This window comes from Equus przewalskii, chromosome 5, assembly GCF_037783145.1.
Source record: "Equus przewalskii isolate Varuska chromosome 5, EquPr2, whole genome shotgun sequence".
Taxonomy (NCBI): Eukaryota; Metazoa; Chordata; class Mammalia; order Perissodactyla; family Equidae; genus Equus; species Equus przewalskii.
In genome coordinates this window covers 74779555-74798848 of record NC_091835.1, presented here as the reverse complement: position 1 = coordinate 74798848, position 19294 = coordinate 74779555, and the positions used below count along the sequence as shown (strand labels likewise).

The 19294-nt window shown below is 50.0% G+C and overlaps 2 protein-coding genes and 1 long non-coding RNA gene across 5 annotated transcripts; 1 reads left to right on the top strand and 2 right to left on the bottom strand.

The window, feature by feature from the left end:
* Positions 1 to 1046: 1046 nt before the first annotated feature.
* On the bottom strand, positions 1047 to 4435 carry MYL6 (myosin light chain 6). Of its 2 annotated transcripts, XM_008530145.2 has the most exons (7): positions 4173 to 4435; positions 3881 to 3908; positions 2858 to 3001; positions 2460 to 2633; positions 2290 to 2367; positions 1940 to 1983; positions 1047 to 1238 (listed from the first exon to the last, which is right to left on the bottom strand). In XM_008530145.2, the coding sequence occupies exons 1-6, from the start codon at positions 4173 to 4175 to the stop codon at positions 1955 to 1957; spliced, it is 456 nt and encodes a 151-aa protein (XP_008528367.1). In that variant the 5' UTR covers positions 4176 to 4435; the 3' UTR covers positions 1047 to 1238; positions 1940 to 1954. The 2 variants fall into 2 exon arrangements, with proteins under 2 accessions (XP_008528367.1, XP_008528368.1); XM_008530146.2 differs by lacking the exon at positions 1940 to 1983 and having other exon boundaries at positions 4173 to 4340.
* An 86-nt stretch (positions 4436 to 4521) lies between these two features.
* Positions 4522 to 9353, bottom strand: MYL6B (myosin light chain 6B). Of its 2 annotated transcripts, XM_008530147.2 has the most exons (9): positions 9213 to 9353; positions 8915 to 9139; positions 7082 to 7325; positions 6321 to 6348; positions 5957 to 6100; positions 5565 to 5738; positions 4949 to 5026; positions 4759 to 4796; positions 4522 to 4622 (listed from the first exon to the last, which is right to left on the bottom strand). In XM_008530147.2, the coding sequence occupies exons 3-8, from the start codon at positions 7277 to 7279 to the stop codon at positions 4768 to 4770; spliced, it is 651 nt and encodes a 216-aa protein (XP_008528369.2). In that variant the 5' UTR covers positions 7280 to 7325; positions 8915 to 9139; positions 9213 to 9353; the 3' UTR covers positions 4522 to 4622; positions 4759 to 4767. The 2 variants fall into 2 exon arrangements, with proteins under 2 accessions (XP_008528369.2, XP_070477734.1); XM_070621633.1 differs by lacking the exon at positions 9213 to 9353 and having other exon boundaries at positions 7082 to 7346; positions 8915 to 8970.
* On the top strand, positions 9080 to 10669 carry LOC139083611 (uncharacterized). Its single transcript, XR_011540487.1, has 2 exons — positions 9080 to 9920; positions 10219 to 10669. It is a non-coding gene; the product is annotated as an uncharacterized lncRNA (long non-coding RNA).
* Positions 10670 to 19294: the final 8625 nt, after the last annotated feature.

Genomic DNA, 19294 nt, shown 5'->3' with positions numbered 1-19294 from the left:
GGGATTGGGGGGCGGGCAGCAGGGGAGAGGGTAACCGACCCCCAGCTTGCAGCTCAGCTCTGCCCCCCGGATTCCAGTGCCTCCCACACCAGCTGTCTCCACTTCATCCTTGATGTGAAGGCAGATGTGATACCAGGCTCTCCACCGATTCTTCCTGGTCCCTCCCCACCAGGCCCCTTGTTCCTCATGTCCCCATGTTTCTCTTCCTCTGCGTCTTGGCACCTTTCTTCTGTTCAAAAGTTTTCTGTAAATTTTCTCTTTTTCTTTTCTTTTCTTTTTTTTTTTTTTATAAATTAATTTGCTTTGAGTTCCATCTTGTGGATGCCTTCCGTGTTCTTACCTGTGGCTGTCAGGCAGGGGATTGGGCTGGGGGCAGCACTCCCGGAGTCCTTCCCAGGGGCATTCACCCGGGCAAGGAGGCACTCAGCAAGCCCTAGGCCCAGACACTGGGTTTCTCTCCATGACAGGCTCAAGGCAGCACAGCTGTCAGTACTGTGCACTGTGCAGGGGCTGGTCAGAGGCTCTTACCTGCCCTAAAAATAGCTGTTTAAGACTTGGAAGGACATCCGCAGAACCTGGGGATTTTGTATATTTATCCTTTCAGAAGTAGTGACTTCATTCCTTCCCTTATTCGGTGGGGATGAGGCAGGCATCTCACCTACTTCTGTTATTACTGGCCCCTAGCTCTGCCAAGGGGACAGACAGGCGCAGGCCGTGCTAGTATGGCCTGGCTTTAGCTCCAATAAACACTCCCGGGGTTTCTCCCACAAAAGGCCTGCAGTGCTTGGGAGGGTGAGAGCTGGGAGAGCACTCAGCCTGATATGGGACAGAACAAGAGGGCCAGCCTTGGTCCTACAGGGATTTATGGCTTCCCTAATCCCCCAGGGGGTAGCCTTTGTAGCATCAATGAGTGGGGCCAGCATTTCTCAAATGAGGCAAAGATGGCTCCTACAGGCCCTTCCCAGCCTTCCCCAGCCCCTGGTCCATTGACCCTGGACTGTCTCACCTTCCCTTTCACCTTGCTCAAGAAGGAAAGCAGAACTGCATTTAGGGCACAGAGAGCAAGTTTATTTGGTGAATGCTGACAATAAACATCATCGAAGAGAGAGCAGCTGGGATAGGTGCTGTGACAAGAGAACCTAGGGAGCCTTCGGCTACACACAGTCTCAAAGGGGAAGGCACGGGGCTCTGGGCACACTGGGACTGTCCTCAGCCATTCAGCACCATGCGGACGAGCTCTGTGGAAAGGAGAGAGGGGTGAACCCGGGAGCGGAGCTAAGGTGGGGATCCACCAGGGGCCAGGAGACCACAAGACCATGAAGGTGGCATAGAAAGGAACACGCCCAAAGCAATCAACCTTGGGGTCGGTTTGCAGAGGAGCCACCTTGAGTCTGACCAGTTCTCTTGGCCCCCAGCTCCCCTCCCACCAGGTGTTAGTCCCCCAGCCCACCCTGAGCAGCAGGAACACAGCAGAGGCAGAAAAGTTTTCAACTACACCTCTAGCTACTGTCAGCCATTGGCAGGAGGAGAGGACAGAGTTCTGGGTTAGGGTACCTCCAAGCTGCCCAGCAGAAGGAAGGGGGAAAGACTTCAGCTACAGCAGCACAAGGGGCAGGCAGCCCACCCGCTCTGCCAACCATCCCTGCTCTGGGGCCAAGGGACCACCCTAAAGCAAGACGGGGAGAGGCTGGTGTGAGTTCCCAGGCACCAGCACGCAGGACCCTATAAGCCAAACCTCAGAGCCCATTCTAGCAGAGGAGGAGGTACCACACGCCCAGCTGTCTTCCTCTTTGAGGAACCCCTCCCCTCCACAGTCAGCTCCATGCAGAAACGTGCCAGGGGGACGTCAATGGTAGCAGGGGAAGGCGCTAGAGGGCAAAGGCCAGAAGAAACACACTGGGGAGGCCAACGAGAGAGGGGAGGCTAGGAGGAGCCGTACCCGCCCCACGGGCCGTCACCCCGACAGGATATGCCTCACAAACGCTGCAGGAAGGAAGAGACATTAATGGTGAAGACAAGACACAGACGTGGGGTGAAGGGCTCAGGCGGTGGGTGATAGACATTCCATTTCTTTTATTTCCCATTCCTTCTCTGCCCTTCCCCCCACATTACCCCTTCCTTTCCTGTCAGACGTCCCTGGCCTCCCGCTCCTGGGCTGGGCTGGGCCCTGCCCCTTGCCTCCTGGCACTTTTTGGAGCCCAAGTCCAGGGATGGCGAAAACCCCAAATGCTGTGCTTGACCTGCTCTGTATGGCTGCTTCCTCCATGAGAGCCCCAATTTGTCCCTCACCTTCATAGTTGATACAACCATTGCTGTCCTCATGCCCTGCCACCAGCATCTCTACTTCTTCCTCTGTCATCTTCTCACCTGCAGAGGGGAAAGAGAGCATTTTTGGAATTCGGTGACAGGTAGGTGTATCAGGTGGCACCTTGGCTCAAGGTGCAAGGGCAGAGCCTTACCCAGGGTGACGAGAACATGCCGGATTTCAGCCCCCATGACAGTGCCATTCCCTTCCTTGTCAAACACCCGAAGGCCTTCAACGTAGTCCTCATAGGTGCCCTGGTCCTTGTTCTTGGCCACAGTCTGCAGCATGGGCAGGAAGTGCTCAAAGTCCAGCACCTTCACATTCATCTCTGCCATAAAGGAGGTGGAAGGAAAGTCACACACGTTCCCAGGGCGGAGGGGATTGCAGGGATCACGACAGAACAGCCGGCTCCCACTCCAAGCAGGGAAAATCCGTGGGATTTGTTAGTCAAGACCTGCTGGAGTTTGGGGCCTACTAAGATAGAGGGATGCTCTTAGCTGAAGAACTGTGGGCTCACTACCACACTGAGGAGTTGTTCTAGAGGCCCCTCACCATCACTCTTGGGGTTCCCCAGGACCTTGAGCACCTCGGCGTTGGTGGGGTTCTGGCCCAGCGCCCTCATCACGTCCCCACACTGGCTGTACAGGATCTTGCCATCCCCTGTTCGGTCAAACAGCTGGAACGCCTCCTTGAACTCTGAGGATTCAGATAAACAGCAGCACTGGGCATGTGGGGTTAACACAAACCCTCCCTCAGAGCCTGGACTGCCCGTTCAACTTTGATCATGCTGAGGAAACCAGATATTGATAGTGCTGTACACCCAAGTCCACTAAGAGGGATCCAGTGTCCCTTCCTCCCAACTCAGGTGTCCCACAGAAAGACAGCTCTCCGCCCACCTGGCGGAGTGGTCGCGCCCATTTACACACACGCACACACCCACTGCCTGCAGCAAGTCTGCCAAGCCTCCTCACACTCTACTCAGGGCAGGAATTTGCCACCGCCCTATCTGGGTCCTGTCCTTATAAGGAAGTGGGAGCAGCGGTCTGAGACCCGGGTCATCCCAGCCTGCCACTTCCCACCGCTCTTGTACAGAAAGAGACCTTTCAGACGGTACAGCTACAAAGAAGTATCCTCAGCAAAGTCCCCTGTCCCCATTTTCTCAAAACACCGGGTCACCGCTTTTTACAATCTTCACAATTACAAGCTGGGGGAGGGGGAGAGTTATCACAGGAGAGAAGAGGCAGAAGTAGCTGATTAAGGGACAGACGAGCGCAGGCAGCTTAATCACCCTCCCGAAATCCCACATACAGCAGGCAGTAGGTGACCGAGTTGTTTCACACACCCACACCCACCTAAAACTCACCCAGTGCTTGGGACTCAGATCTAGAGTGGAAGGGGAGGGAGGAAGAGAGAGTGAGAAAAGAAAATGGAGGATCCGGGAGGGAGAAGATAATCTAGGAGGTACGCCCCTGGGGGTGCTGAAAAGATGACAGGTTGGGGTTACGGGTAGGTAGGTGCTGGAGGGAGTGTCCCTCTCCCTAAGCGAGACTTCAGTAAGGGTCAGAGATTACTTACCTGCAGTCTGGTCCTCGGTGAAGTCACACTGCTCAGAGAAGAGGGGAGCAGTCAGCATCTATCCCTAATCTTCCATCCCAGTCCCACAAACTCGGAACCACAAACTCCTGTTCCATGCTAGGGACTCGCTTCCCAGCAGGACAGGACCCCAGACTTTCCAACCCCACTTGCAACCTTCCAGGCCCTCAGGTTCCCTCTGCCCCCCTACCCTCTGCCTTCTCCTTACTCCCTACCCCCGGCTTCCCGCCTTTCGCCCCAAATCCCGCTCATCCTCCCCGGCCCAGGGCCCCACCATCTTAACCGCTGAGCTCTGCGGGACCTTTTCCTGCAGTAATGGCTCCGACCCCAGGCCCTACCCTAGTCTTAGTACGTCCCAATGACGTCACCCTAAGCTGGCCCAGCCAATAGGAATCCTGGCCTGGGCTTACGCAGAGGACGCTGCTACATTAGTAATGGTGTGGGCGGGACCCAGGGCTGCCGATTTCTCCAGCAGAGCTGGACCCGGGGCACCGGAACCGCAGGAGCTGGGGCGGGGCGCAAGGAATCTGCTCCTCTGAGCAGGAAGATCGGAGGGCATCGGACTAGGGAGAGGAGAACCCTCCCTCCCTCCCCCACCTCTGAGAAAAGCAACAGTCGGAGGCCAAGGGAGGAACCGTGTCTTTATTTTGAAATAATAGGTGGCCTCCTAGTGGCAGGAACGTGCTTCCGCCTGCGGGGGAGCCGGGTGTCCGGTCCACAGCATCTGTGGAAAAAGATGAAAAGTGCCAAGCCCTGGCGCTCGCGCGCAGCAGGACGTGAAAACGCACTTCCCTGCTCTTCCACCCTGGCTGAGGGAAGAGAAGGGAGTTGCCTCTCAGGGCGGAGTGGGAGGGCCCTACCTGTAGAGCTCAGACGCTTAGGATGTGCTTCAGGAAGGCTGCAGAGAGAGGAGGCAAGAGGGCTTCAGAAGCAGGCCCTTGGATAATCCATCTGACTTCAGAGAATCCAGGCTCCAGGGTGCCCCCCTACATACCGCAAGCCTCCCGCCTCCCCTCCTCCCCGGTCCCTTCTGCTCCCCTGGCCCTTCACCTTCATAGTTGATGCAGCCGTTGCTGTCCTCATGTCCTGCCAGAACAGCCTCCACCTCGTCTTCAGTCATCCTCTCTCCTGAGCCCCAGACACAGCGTTTTAACCCTGGCCTCCCTTCCCTCACCAGCCCAGGCCACGCTCTTCTGGGTGGTACTTGCTCTTCTCCCACCCTGGAGACCCGACCATATAGCAACAGACCCCCAAAGGCATCCTCTCCTTGTAATGGTAATGCCATGAAAGCGTTCCTGCATCTCCTTTCTATTTCGCCTGCATTAGCACCTGGGGAAAGCTTTAACAGACATGGAAACTGAACTCCAGAGGGTTAAGAGTGGTACCAGATCACAGACCACAAACACTTCCTTCCCAAAGCAGAAGCTTGGGTCTCCCACCTCATCCCCTTTCCTCTGCCTTTTGGGAGGCATCTACGTGCATCCCCTCACTTTAGCCTCTGCAGGAGGAAGCCCTTCAGATTCTGCCCCCCTAGCTCTGACCTTCTCAGTCTCCTGCCCATGACCTACAGGACAGTAATCCCTCCTTGGCTCTGCCTACTTGGCTAACCTTCTTCTTGGCCCACCCCCTCCTCTCCACCCGACAGGAGTTCTGGTCCCTGACTCACCCAGGGTGGTGAGGACATGTCTGAGCTCCGCTCCCATGACTTTGCCGTCCCCTTCTTTGTCAAACACACGAAGCCCCTCCAGGTAGTCTTGGTATGTGCCTTGGTCCCGGGGCTTGGACACTGCCTGGAGCATGGGCAGGAAAGTCTCGAAGTCCACACGGCGGGACTTCAGCTCTGGAGGTTAGAGAGGTGAGGGAGAGGTCACTACAGTGTCATCTAGGACCCAGCTTCCATCCTTACCAAAAGGCTTCATCCTGTTCAATATTCAGGATGTTTTTCTGCCCCTGCGTTTGACAGTTTTTGAAGTCCTGAGACCCACCCAGCATCCTCTGTCACCTTGCCAACACTCCTCGGTTCCACCACCAAACTGAAAACTCGCATTGTTCCCTCACCATCACTCTTGGGGTACCCCATGACCTTGAGCACCTCGGCGTTGGTGGGGTTCTGGCCCAGGGCCCTCATCACATCCCCACATTGGCTGAACTGGATCTTGCCATCCCCTACTCGGTCATACAGCTCAAAGGCTTCTTTGAACTCTGAAGGATAAGGAGAAGTCAGTGTTGACCAGGGGTTCCCATCACCTCTAGACAGAAAGGAGGTTCAGAAACTACGTGCTAGAGCTGGGCAGGACAGGGGACACAAAGAGGACCAGTGTGGGAGGTTTCATGGTCAGGACTGGAGTTAGGGGACTAGAAAGAGGATCTGACCAGGGGCTCGGGACTAGACAGTGGGCTCAGGGGACCAGTGTCTCCTCACCCTCGAGCTGGTCCTTGTTAAACTCGATCTGTGGAAGAAAAGAGCAGATGAGGGATGACAGGATTCACTCAATCCCTCTCCCACACCCCTCCCACCAACTGGCAGCCACTTCTGGGGAGGGGCCCAAAGGGACCAGGCTGGAAGCCCAGCCACCTCAGTCCCATTCCCAGCTCTGGACTTTGGGAGAATCCCAAGAGGAGGAATTATGGAGGGAAGGTTTCCTGGGAACAGGGTTAATCCCATGCCACCTGTTCCCCTCCCTCCACTGCCCTGAGTCCTGCATCCCTCACATAACTGGGGGCTGAACAAAGGCTAAATTTACCCCTGGCCCCCAGCTGTGATTGTCTAACAAATCTGTCCTCTTCAGCCTTCCCTCCTGGGGTTCAGAACTGTGGCCTTTAGAGTTGAACGGTCAGCCAGGCACAGGCAGCAGCTCCCTCCCTTCACCTTGAAACTGTCCTCAGATCCCAGATGTTCCCCATCTCACAGTCCTTGCAGCCAGCAGGGGGGTCAGTGAGAGTGTTTGTGCGCGTGTGTGAGTGTGTGTATATGTACAAAAACATGTTAGACAGGAGAGAACAACAAAGATACTAGCAGAGTCAAAAGCCTGGATGCTTCCAAGTGGGGGACTAAGAGGAACCCCCAATATCATTCCAGTGCTCACTGATTCCCTACCTTCTAGATAGCCCCCAGTCCCCTAGGCTGTATCCCACCCTTGTACTGCCCTCTCCAAATTCTTTCCTCACTTTCCGGGGACTCACCACCACTTTGGAGAGATCGATGGGGGGCTCCTGGGTTTTCTGAGGGGCCGGAGGGACAGGAATAACTGGAGGGACAGCTGGAGCTGGCTCAGGCTTAGGCTTGGCTGGAGGGGCCGCTGGTGCTGCTGGCTTGGCAGCAGGCTTGGAGATAGGGGGCCCCGCTGGTTTCTTCACAGGAATATCCTTCTTGGGAGGCATGATGTCCGGTGGCCAAAGGACAGTGTGCCGATGGGGGCACCCATCTCTGTTTAAATAGCCAGGGAGTCTGGGATGTCAAGGGGCGGGGGCAGGGGCAGGGAGCCAGTTGGCAGTGGGGAGGGTGAGATAGAGGAGAGATATGCTGGCCTGCCCTCACTCCCCTGGCCTCCTGTGGTTCAGTACTCCTGTCCCAAGGTCTTCTCCCTTCTGTCCACCCCGCCCCAAACGCTGGCCAGAACAATGGCCCCTTTGGGGGGTGGGGGAGGAAGCCAGAGACTGCCTAGAAAGGGGGAGTTAAGCTCGGGGTGAGGATAGGATGCTTGCCAGTGACATACACTGAGACAGGGGTGAGGCAAAGAAGGGGATCCAAGCATTCCAGGCTCTCAACTCCCGGACTCAGAGTAGCCCTTTTTTTCTAGCAGCCTTAGGCTCTTGAAGGCTGAGGCAGGGAGGGGGGCCTTGTGAAGTGGGTTTGTTAAAGTGGGGTCTGGGAGCAGTGAAATGTGAAAAAAACAAGCTGCCCCTCCACTCCCCTGACCACGGATGGGGGGAGAGGTAGTTGACCCCCCACCCCAGCCTGATAATCCCTGATACTTATAGTCCCTGTCCTCTTCCATCCCAGCCCACAACTGGAACTGTGCACAACGCAGAGAAAGAATAGTGATAGAAAGAAGAGTGTGGGGGCCGCCCCGTGGCACAGCGGTTAAGTTCACACATTCCGCGTTGGCGGCCCACGGTTCTCGGCTTCAGATCCCGGGTGCCAACATGGCACCGCTTGGCAAAACCCATGCTGTGGTAGGTGTCCCATGTATAAAGTAGAGGAAGATGGGCATGGATGTTAGCTCAGGGCCCGTCTTCCTCAGCAGAAAGAGGAAGGTTGGTGGCAGATGTTAGCTCAGGGCTAATCTTCCTCAAAAAAAAAAAAAAGGGGGGGGGGGAAGAAAAAGAAAGAAGAGTGTGACACCCCAGTGTCGTCTCCTGTGTCCAGTGTTGTTTTAGGGGTGGAGGTGAGGGCAAAGAATGGATTGGGTTTAACCTCCACCACCCATATTCCCAGTGAAGGAACCCTTTTCCACAAACCTGTGGTCATTCAAGTCGGACAAAGGCAGGGTGCCTGCTGAACTTCCTGGTGACACTTGTGGGGGAAGGGCAGGCTCTGAGACGCAAATGGCCTAAATTCTAAAACCTCTAATCCAAAAGGATGTGGCAGGTCCTATGGGCTCCATGAGCATTCATCCCCCAGTCAGAGAGATAATAAAAACCCTCACTCGGCTGCCAGGTAACAAACCTTGCTGAGGGCGCTGGGGAAGGGACGCAGTGGGGGCCTTTGGCAGAGGGGAGGGGTTGCTGGCTACTTTTGATGGGGACAGGGGGAGAAGGAGAGGATCTAGATAGCATTCTGAAGAAGACAGCAGAGATTCCACTTAGGCCCTGGGGTTCAGAGAATTGATGCTGGGTCTCCCACCCGCAAAAAAGCGTCTGAATCCCATTACTGCAAATTGTCCCAATTTAGGAAAATCAGAATCATCCCTCCCCCCGAGAATACATCACACACACACACACACACACACACACATGCACACCCCTAAGTCTTAAATAAAGGGAAAAGTCCCTCCCTAGCTCCCTAAAACTCACCCTGCAGGGTCCAGGTAAGGGGCGGAGGCGGGCGCAGAGCGGCCGCCGGCGCTAAAGGGTTAACTCCGGCGGCCTCGGAGCATGCCGGGAGTTGTAGTCCCCGCGCGCCCGCGGGCTCACGGGAACGCCGCTCTGCAGCTCCAAGCGGAAGTCAGGCTTGCGGCTTCCGGCCGGTGGCGGCGGTTGGTGACTCAGGTTCTTTCGGGCGCGATTCTTGTGCTGGAACTGAAAGGCGATGAGCCACTTACTGTCCCCACCCCTCACCCTAAAAGTGCGCGCGGCCCCTCAAGGTATCTACCTTGGTGGCCCCGGAGGTCCTCCGTCCGCTGGTGAGAGAAGTCAATCAGGGAAAGACTGCAGCTGCAGCTGCAGCAGGTCGATGGAGGTCAGATGGAAGGAAGCACTTACTGCTCCGGGGAGAGTGGTCTCCTTAGCTTCCTCTCGCGGTTTGGTAGAGAATAGAGGCCATTGAATTGCTGTGTGACTTGGAACAGTGACTCCAAAGATTTTTTTTAAATTTTTTTTGAAATGAGCTGGTAGTTGAAAAATGTTAAGATTTGGAATTAAGCCCGATCACCTGCCCCAGGCGATCTACTTCGATCTACTTAGATCTACCTTAGAGAGAAGTGGTGCAAGCTCTCCACGTTGAAGCTTCTCCCCACTGCGGCCACACGGGCGCCAGCCCCTCCGCCCGGTCCTCGCAGGTCTCCTCGGAACAGAGGCCTGGGCTCTGCAGCCCTTCGCTCTGAGACGCCCTTGGACAGCACCGGGCCTCCCATTCCCCAAGACGTTTACGAGAGGTGCTGTCTGCTGGGAGGGAACCAGCTTCCCGAGCGGCATCAGGAAATGCGCTGGAGGCTGGGGCCGCACGGGCGGGCGCGGGGTCGGGAGGTGAGGCGCAAGTGGACTTCATGGGCAGTGAGTGACGTTCGCTGGTTGGCGGAGCTTCTCCGAAGAAAAGAGTAGAAATGGGCGGTAAAACAGAAAGAACAATGAGGAAGAACAGGTGGGCGTCAGCAGCGGTCCCGGAGGGGCTAAGTGATCTCAGGGGCGGCGCCGGAGCGTGGCTCAGACCAGCCTGCTGGAATCTGAATCCAGGTTCTGCCGGATATTTGCTGGAAACCTCCAGCAAGTTTTTTTATCTCTCTCTGCCTCAGTTCCCCCATCTGTAAAATAAAGATAATAGTACCCACCTCATAGGGCTGTGGGGAGGATTAGATGTGTTAATATTTGTAAAACAAAATGGGCCTGGCACGGAGAAAGTGGTACCTGAGTGTTCAATAAATTTCCTTTAATCTTCCCAGCATACGGCGATGTTTTCCCCATTTTATATCTATAAAGGATCAGTAGGCACGAAGAGATGGAGAGCAAGAAGGAATACATTTCTCCTACGTGTTGGGTTACGGGACTGTTTGGAGAAGGGCCGCATCACAGATGACTTTTTTCTGTCTTTCATCACTTCCACGGAAGTTGACCTTGACGATGTGGTTTATCTGATTTTTTTCGTCCTCCTGCTTTCCTCTACAGCCTTTTTGTGGCACTTTGCCAAGTAGAAGCAGTTATGGCATCATCTGACTTTCTAGCATTTTTGTCTGCTTTAGAGCGAAGTAGTGCAAGGAGAGGAGATGGAAAACACAGATGGAAGGACTATTCTTCGTCTTCTGTACTATCCCTTTCTTTTAATCATAACTAATGCAAACTGGACTGAACATGGTGTTAACTGGGCATAGGGGATTAATACATCATATAGGTGGATTTTCTGTGACAAATGCCTATCTCTCCTCTTCCTCCCCCACTTAGCAAGTGACTTGTATATTCTTAGGGATTGCATATTTATTCTAATATCAGTCTCAACATAAAATATTTAGGAAGGGCACATCTGTAAAAGAAAATGTATGTGTTAAAAACCTGGGGCTGGCTTGGTGGTGCAGCAGTTAAGTTTGCGTGCTCCTCCTTCGTGGCCTGGGGTTCGCTGGTTCAGATCCCAGGCATGGACCTATACACTGCTTATCAAGCTATGCTGTGGCAAGCATCCCACATATAAAATAGAGGAAGATAGGCACAAATGTCAGCTCAGGGCCAATCTTCCTTACAAAAAAACCCCACAAAAAACCCTAATACAGGCTGGCTCAGTGGTGTAGTGCTGGTTAAGTTCACACTCTACTTCGGTGGCCTGGGGTTCGAGAGTTTAGATCCTGGGCTTGGACCTACACACCACTCATCAAGCCTGCTGTGGTGGGATCCCACACAAAACATAGAGGAAGATTGGCAACAGATGTTGAGCTCAGGGCCAAGCTTCCTCACCAAAACAAACAAACAAACAAAAAACCCTGATAGAATAATTTTTGGAATTATAGAGCACTATAGATCTTCAGTAACTTGAATAATTATGGATTCCCCCTGTACAGTTTAACTAGCTCTTTAAACACTGGCTAACATGTTAAAATGGATAATAGTTGAAGTACAGAGAAGAGAACACTATTTCCTAAGTCAATAGGAAAGAATTGTTAGGAAAGATGTCTTTAGTCCTCTGGCATTTTGACCAGAAAGTCTTACTGGTGGTGACCCATAATAGAACGAAGAGGGAGAATGACAAGGATGTTTTATGGTAGACAGGTAGTTTACAAAGTCCTTTCCAAGTTCCATTTTTATAGGCCCATATAGATGCAAGATAGAAACAGAAAAATAAGTTTTATGGTGAGTAACGCCAGTTTCATTTTTGTAATGTTCTGAAACAGTGGTTCTCAGACTTATCTGTTCTTTACAATCTCCTGGGAGCTTTGTAGGCAAACAGGCTTCCAGACTCTGCCCCCAGAGATTCTGACCAGGTCTCTGTTAGGGCCTGGGAATCTATTGGAAATATTTTTAGCCTACTGGAAAGCAGAGAGAATAAACTAACAAACATAGGTAACCACAGCTTTAACAAAGGGGGTGATCTTTTCAAAATGTACATTTGATCTCTTCGCCTCCCTACTTAAAATCCTTCCATGTGTTTTGATAAAGACTAAATCTTTACATTGGCCCACAAAAGCCAGCAGTTTGAAACACTGCTTTCCCGTACGAGCCACACCTCTGTACCAGCCACACCTGTCAGCTCTCAGACCTTCAAAGGTGTCCTGTGTCCTCTGTGCTTAGGTTTGTTGCCTCTGTCTTTATGTCTCTGCCCCCTCTCTCCACCAAGCCACACTGTTTCCAGTGCCAGGCAGGGCACAGCGCCTGGCATGTACTGGGCACTCACATGTCTAGAGTGAATGGCTATCTGGACGAAAGCGAAGAGTCAAGGGTGGACGCTGATACTAGGAAGTCGATATGGAGATAGGCTGGGGATTCAAGAGATTGAGTTTCCATGTATTGAACTCTTATTTTTACCCTGAAGTGGAGGGTGAGGTGATTTGATTTGCTAAGCGAGGAAGTAGGAGGAGGTGGCTTGAGAAAATAGTGAAGGCTTGAAATAGGTGCTGTGAAAGATGGGAGATGGCTTACTGGGGACCCAGTCGCAAATACTGATTTGATATTCACTGAGGGCCTACTCTGCTCCACCTGTGAGCTTGCTGAGCAGCATGGAGGGCAGTTGCGATGGGAGGTCATGAATTTGAGGGTACCAACACACAAGGCAGTGATTTCCTTCTCCCAGCAGGACGTGGCTGCTTGGATGATGGAGCTAGAGGAAGGAGGCAGCTGGGACGGTGATGGGTTGGAGTTTTGCAGAGCTGGGGTGATGAATGAACGTGGGAGCCAGGTGGTTGAGAGTCTGAGTAAAAGTGTTCGTGGTCCAGGCCAAATGAAGGAGTGAGTGTAGAAGTGGCCTGTTAGGTTGACAAAATATGGAAAGTCACTAAGAGGCTAGCATCTCAGTGAGGTTGGAGAAGTGAGATGTAGATCTCAGGGTAGTAGTTGGAGAAAATAGTGCCTTTGAGATGAAAATATCAAAGGATATAGAGGAAGACGGGAGCTAGGATGAGTGGCCATGGGAGTGAATGGTTGAAAGGGTAGTGAGGGGAAGGGCATTGGATTTGTGGAGAATATCCCTTAGGGCTCTTTCATTGGCAAGTAGCAAAACTCTAATTAAAACTGGCTAAACAGTAGGGGCTGGCCCTGTGGCCGAGTGGTTAAGTTCGCGCGCTCCGCTGCAGGCGGCCCAGTGTTTTGTTGGTTCGAATCCTGGGCGCAGACATGGCACTGCTCATCAGACCACGCTGAGGCAGCGTCCCACATGCCACAACTAGAAGGACCCACAACGAAGAATATACAACTATGTACGGGGGGCTTTGGGGAGAAAAAGGAAAAAAATAAAATCTTAAAAAAAAAAAAAAAAAAAACTGGCTAAACAGTAAAGAGGATTTGTTGGCTTATGTAATTGAAAAGTCAAGAGGTAGGCTTGGTTTTAGCTTCATTTGTTTTTCTTTGAGGAAGATTAGCCCTGAACTAACTGCTGCCAATCCTCCTCTTTTTGCTGAGGAAGACTGGTCCTGAGTTAACATCTGTGCCCATCTTCCTCTACTTTATATGTGGGACGCCTACCACAGCATGGCATGCCAAGCGGTGCCATGTCCACACCCAGGATCCGAACTGGTGAACCCCAGGCCACCGAAGCGGAACGTGCACACTTAACTGCTGTGCCACCAGGCCGGCCCCTAGGTTCATTTTGATCCAGAAGTTGACGACGTAACAAAGGGATCCATTCTCTGGTTCTCTTGGCACTGTCCTTTGCCTGTCAGCATCTTCCTTGGGTCCCCTCCTGGAGCCAGATATGGCTTAGCTGCAACAGTTCCAGCTGTCACGCCCTTGTACCACGAGAGGAAGAGAGCGAGTTTCTCTTGACCATTGGAATCAATTCCTGGACTTCATTCTGACTAGACCGACTTAGAAAAATGCTCATCCACCCTTGACAGTTGCTATGACCAGGGAAATCTCATGCCCCGATTAGCTTAGGGATGGGTTATTGCCCACCCTATGGCAAAGAGGATGGTGTTGCTCTGATTCACTTAGGCCACTCGGTGTGTCCCTGTCATTGGAGGTGAATTGGAGTTGATCCAAAGGGAGAGGAGTGGAGAGGACATGGGGAGAAAACCAACAACGTCCACCACAATGAGGAACTATGCGGCTAGCTATTGAGTGACAAGATGCCAGGAAGACAGCAGTATTTGGGGTGCCACACCCTTCAGTAACTATTGAGTGTCCATGTATATAGAGAACGACAGAGATGAGAGAAGGTGGAGACAGTGTATCAGATTGGCATCATCTCCAAAGGAGCTGAGATTTTTCCTGCTCTGAGAATCATGACAGGGAAGCAGCACTGGGGCACAAGGAGAATGCAGACCCCACTTCCCAGTATAAGTGTATGGGGTTCAGGAAAGGGAGCACTGTCCCCTGGAGGCTGCTCCAGGTGAAATGAAGTCTCTTGGAGGGTGAGCCAGGCTTCAGGGGAGGCAAGGTGAGCTTTGTGTAAATAAAGGTAAAGAATTCCAGGGGTGGAGCGGGTGGGAGTGCTCTGTAGAACTAGGTCTGCAGCCAGCACGGGAAAGGTTTGAGAGGGAGGGAGCAGAGACGGTGTGAGGGCCCTTCACACCCTTCGGCTCCTCTCAGCCCTTTATTCTTTGTCCCTTCCTTGTGTTCAGTTATGTGTTATAGTCACTCTGCTTGCCTGATCGCCCTACTCCTTCCTAGGTTTTTCGTTTTTCTGTTTCTATTGCAGTATGATTGACATATAGCATATTACTTTCAGGTGTACAATATGATTTTATATTTGTACACATTGTGAAATGATCACCCCTGTAAGTCTGGTTAACATCCATCACCCTACATATTTACAAAAAAATTTTTTTCTTGTGATAACCCTTTTTTATTGAAGTATGATTGATGTACAATATTCTGTTAGTTTCAGGTATAAATCATAGCAATTCGATATTTATACACATTATGAAATGATCACCACAATAAGTCTAGTGACCGTCCGTCACGCTACAAAGTTATTACAGTATTATTGACTATACAGTGTCTTCCCTGTGTTGCACGTTACATCCCCACGACTGACATTTTATAACTGGAAGTTTGAGCCTCTTAATCCCCTTCACCTATTTTGCCTGCCCTCCCAAACCCTCCTCACTCTGGTAACCACCAGTTTGTTTCCGGTAGATTGTTTTAGATTCCACAAATCAGTGAGATCATCCAGTATTTGTCTTTCTCTGTCTGACTTATTTCACTTGGCATCATGCGCTCAAGGTCCCTCCATGTTGACACAAATGGCAAGATTTCCTTCTTTTTTATGGCTAAACAATTTTCCATTGTATGTATATACGACATTTTCTTCATCCGCTCATCTGTCGATGGACACTTAGGTTGTTTCATATCTTGGCTATGGTAAATAATGCTGTGAAATAATAATAACGTTGAGCCTCTTTTCATGTACCTGTTGGCCATCTGTCTGTCTTCTTTGGGAAAATGTCTGTTTCGAAATCTTCTACTCATTTTCTTTTTTAAAGATTGGCACCTGAGCTAACAACTGTTGCCAATCTTCTTTTTTTTTATTCTTCTCCCCAAAGCCCCTCAGTACAAAGTTGTATATTCTAGTTGAGGGCCCCTGGTTGTGCTATGTGGGACGCCGCCTCAATGTGGCCTGATGAGTGTTGCCTTATCTGCGCCCAGGATCTGAACTACCAAAACCCTGGGCCGCCGAAGCAGAGCACATGAACTTAACCACTCAGCCACAGGGCGCCCCCCTGCCCATTTTCTAATAGGATTTTATTTTTATTTTTATTTTTTGCTATTGAGTGTAGGAGTTCTTTAAATATTTTATATATTAACCCCTTATCAGATAAATGATTTGCAAATGTTTTCTCCTGTTCAGCAGGTTGCTTTTTTACTTTGTTGATGGTCTCCTTTGCTGTGCAGAGGTTTTTAGTTTGATGTAGTCCCACTTGTTTATTTTTTCTTTTGTTGCCTTTGCTTTTGGTGTCAGATTGGTTTTTAGTTCTTTATGGCAGCATTACCTTTTTTTTTTGTCCTGAGGAAGATTAGTCCTGAGCTAACTCTTGGCAGCATTACCTTTACATGTCAGTTGTACCTATCTAGCACAATGGTCCACAAACCTTATCTGGATTCCAGTTCAAGATTAGAAAAGAAAATTGACAGGTGGAGGAGATTGCTGCTGGAGAGAAGGCTTTCTGACAGCACCAAGAAATGACAGTTGGTAATCTGACAGCGAGGGAAGAGGCAGGAAAATCTGTAAAAGTAGGTAAAATTTTGCCCATCAGTTGGCAAGGATTTTTTTTAATTATAATATCTAGGAGAGAATACAGGAAAATACATTTTTGTGTAATGCTGGTGGGAGTGTAGAAAATTCATGTAATCTTCTTAGAATGCGGTTTGGAAGAATGTATTAGAAGTCATTAAAGTACAGAAGTACACCCAGCAATTCTACTTTCCCTAAGGAAATTATTTGAAATATATACAAATGTTTTTGTTTGTGTTCCCACAGTGAATAGCAAAACCTTGGTAAATACCTTCATTTCTGACAATAAAGAATCAGTTAAATAAACTATGGTGCAGTCATTCTGTGGAATTATACATAACCGTTATAAATTATATTTTCAAAGAATTTTTGTTTCTTTTTTTATTTAATTTTGTTGAGGTCATAATAGTTTATAACATTGTGAAATTTCAGGTGTACATTATTATTTGTCAGTCACCATATATATGTGCCCCTTTACCCCTTATGCCTGCCCCCCAACCCCCTTCCCCTCTGGTAACCACTAATCTGTTCTCTTTGTCAGTGGATTTGTTTATCTTCCACATATGAGTGAAATCGTACAGTGTTCGTCTTTCTCTCTCTGGCTTATTTCACTTAACATAATACCCTCAAGTTTCATCCATGTTGTTGCAAATGGGACCATTTTGTCTTTTTTATGGCTGAGTAGTATTCCACCATATATATATACCACATCTTCTTTATCCATTCATCAACTGATGGGCACTTGAGTTGCTTCCACGTCTTGGCTACTGTGAATAATGCAGCAATGAACATCAGGGTGCATAAGTCTCTTTGAACTGTTAATTTCAAGTTCTTTGGATAAATACCCAGTAGTGGGATAGCTGGGTCATATGGTATTTCTATTTTTAATTTTTTGAGAAATCTGCGTACTGTTTTTCATAGTGGCTACAACAGTTTGCATTCCCACCAGCAGTGTATGAGGGTTCCCTTTTCTCCACGTCCTCTCCAACTTTTGTTGTTTTTTGTCTTGGTAATTATAGCCATTCTAACAGGTGTAAGGTGATATCTCATTGTAGTTTTTTTAAATTATTTTTTATTTATTTTCATTTATTTATTTATTTATTTTTTGAGGAAGATTAGCCCTGAGCTAACATCTGCTGCCAATCCTCCTCTTTTTGCTGAGGAAGGCTGGCCCTGAGCTAACATCCATGCCCATCTTCCTCTACTTTGTATGTGGGACACCTACCACAGCATGGCTTGTCAAGCGGTGCCGTATCCGCACCCGGAATCCAAACCAGCGAACCCTGGGCCGCCGAAGCGGAATGTGCACACTTAACCACTGCACCACCGGGCTGGCCCACATAGTTGTCTACTTTAGTTGTGGGTCCTTCTAGTTGTGGTATGTGGGATGCCACCTCAGCATGGCCATATCAGGGCCGGGGATCCGAACCAGTGAAACCCTAGGATGCCGAAGCAGAGCGTTCGAACTTAACCACTCGGCCACGGGGCTGGCCCCTCATTATAGTTTTGATTTGCATTTCCCTGATGATTAGTGATGTTGAGCATCTTTTCATGTGCCTGTTGGCTAGCTGTAGATCTTCTCTGGAAAAATGTCTGTTCATGTCCTCTGCCCATTTTTGGATGGAGCTGTTTGTTTTTTTTGATGTTGAGTTATGTGAGTTCTTTATATATTTTGGAGATTAACCCCTTGTCGGATATATGATTTGCAAATATTTTCTCCCAGTTGGCGGGTTGTCTTCTCAAAGAATATTTAATGAAGTGTAAAAATGCTTATTATGTGTTAAGTGAGAAAAGGAGGTTATAATATGACCCAAATTTATAAAATGTATATTCCTGTAATCATGTTAGCTTTTCCTCCTTGTGTTAGTCACCTCATGGCCTTAAAGGCTGCTGCAGTTCCAGGCATCACATCCTCCACTAATGACCCAAGCAGAAAGGGAGGAGGCAACGAGGGCTTTCTTCTGTTCATGTGCCAGTCCCCAGTTGACTTCCTCTTATGTCTTGTTGACCAGAGCTGGTGACAGAGCCATCTCAAATTGCAGGGGAGGCTGTGAAAGTGAGTATCCAGCAAAGAGGATCATGATTAATCCCTTGGGGCTGGCACACTGCTACCAGGAATGCTCTGGGGTTCTTTTTTATTTTATTTTATTTTATTGAGGAAGATTAGCCCTGAGCTAACATCTACTGCCAGTCCTCCTCTTTCTGCTGAGGAAGACTGGCCCTGAGCTAACATCCGTGCCCATCTTCCTCCACTTTATATGTAGGACACCCGCCACAGCATGGCTTGCCAAGGAGTGCAAAGGTCCGCATCTGGGATCCGTACCGGGAAACCCTGGGCCGAGGAAGCAGAAGGTGCGAACTTAACTGCTGCACCACCAGGCTGGCCCCTCTGGGGTTCTGCATGTAGGGAAGAGGGGGAGATGGCTGTTGGGCAGACAACTGTGTTACCACACTGCTAGCTACAGCACATTGTTCAGGCCAATAAAGCCACATTCCAAGAGGGTAGTATTTGCAAACATTAGTGACAGTCTACCCATGTGCAACTGTATCTGTCTTTCCTGGAAGAGATAGGCCTACGTATGTGTCAGTGTCAAAGGCCAGCTGTTTGAAAAGTAACAGAAGTACATTTGTTTAATTCATGTGATTAAAGACCCTTAATTTGTTTTATCTTTATATATAAGTGCAACAATGTACTGAATTGTGTCTCATCTTGTATTTAATATGTAGATCAGTACCTTCTCCCTATATAGCCTGAACTGGAAATGATTGGGAAAGAATAGGGACCCTTCTGGGATGGGAGAATTTGTGCCACATCCTCTAGTTTTCTGGAAATGTAATTTCTTGAAGTGATGAACTGGGTCAAGAGTGCTTCTTAAAATCACACATTGTAAGATCCCTGGTTATAGTATCTGAAGGTAGCTAGAACAGCAGGCCTTGGGCCACATGCCCAGTATTGAATAATTAGATGAGAGACCTTAGAAATATAAGTTCCTCTGCTATGTGTTTTTGGGGTTTTTCCCCCTTAAGTATCTGGGTTGGGGGGAGGGGCAACCGAGATGGCTTGTTCATGGCTGCGGCTTGGGAGCCTCTTAAGTTGATGGGAAGGAAGTAGAGATGGCAGAAGAACCAGCAATGAATACAAAAGAGTT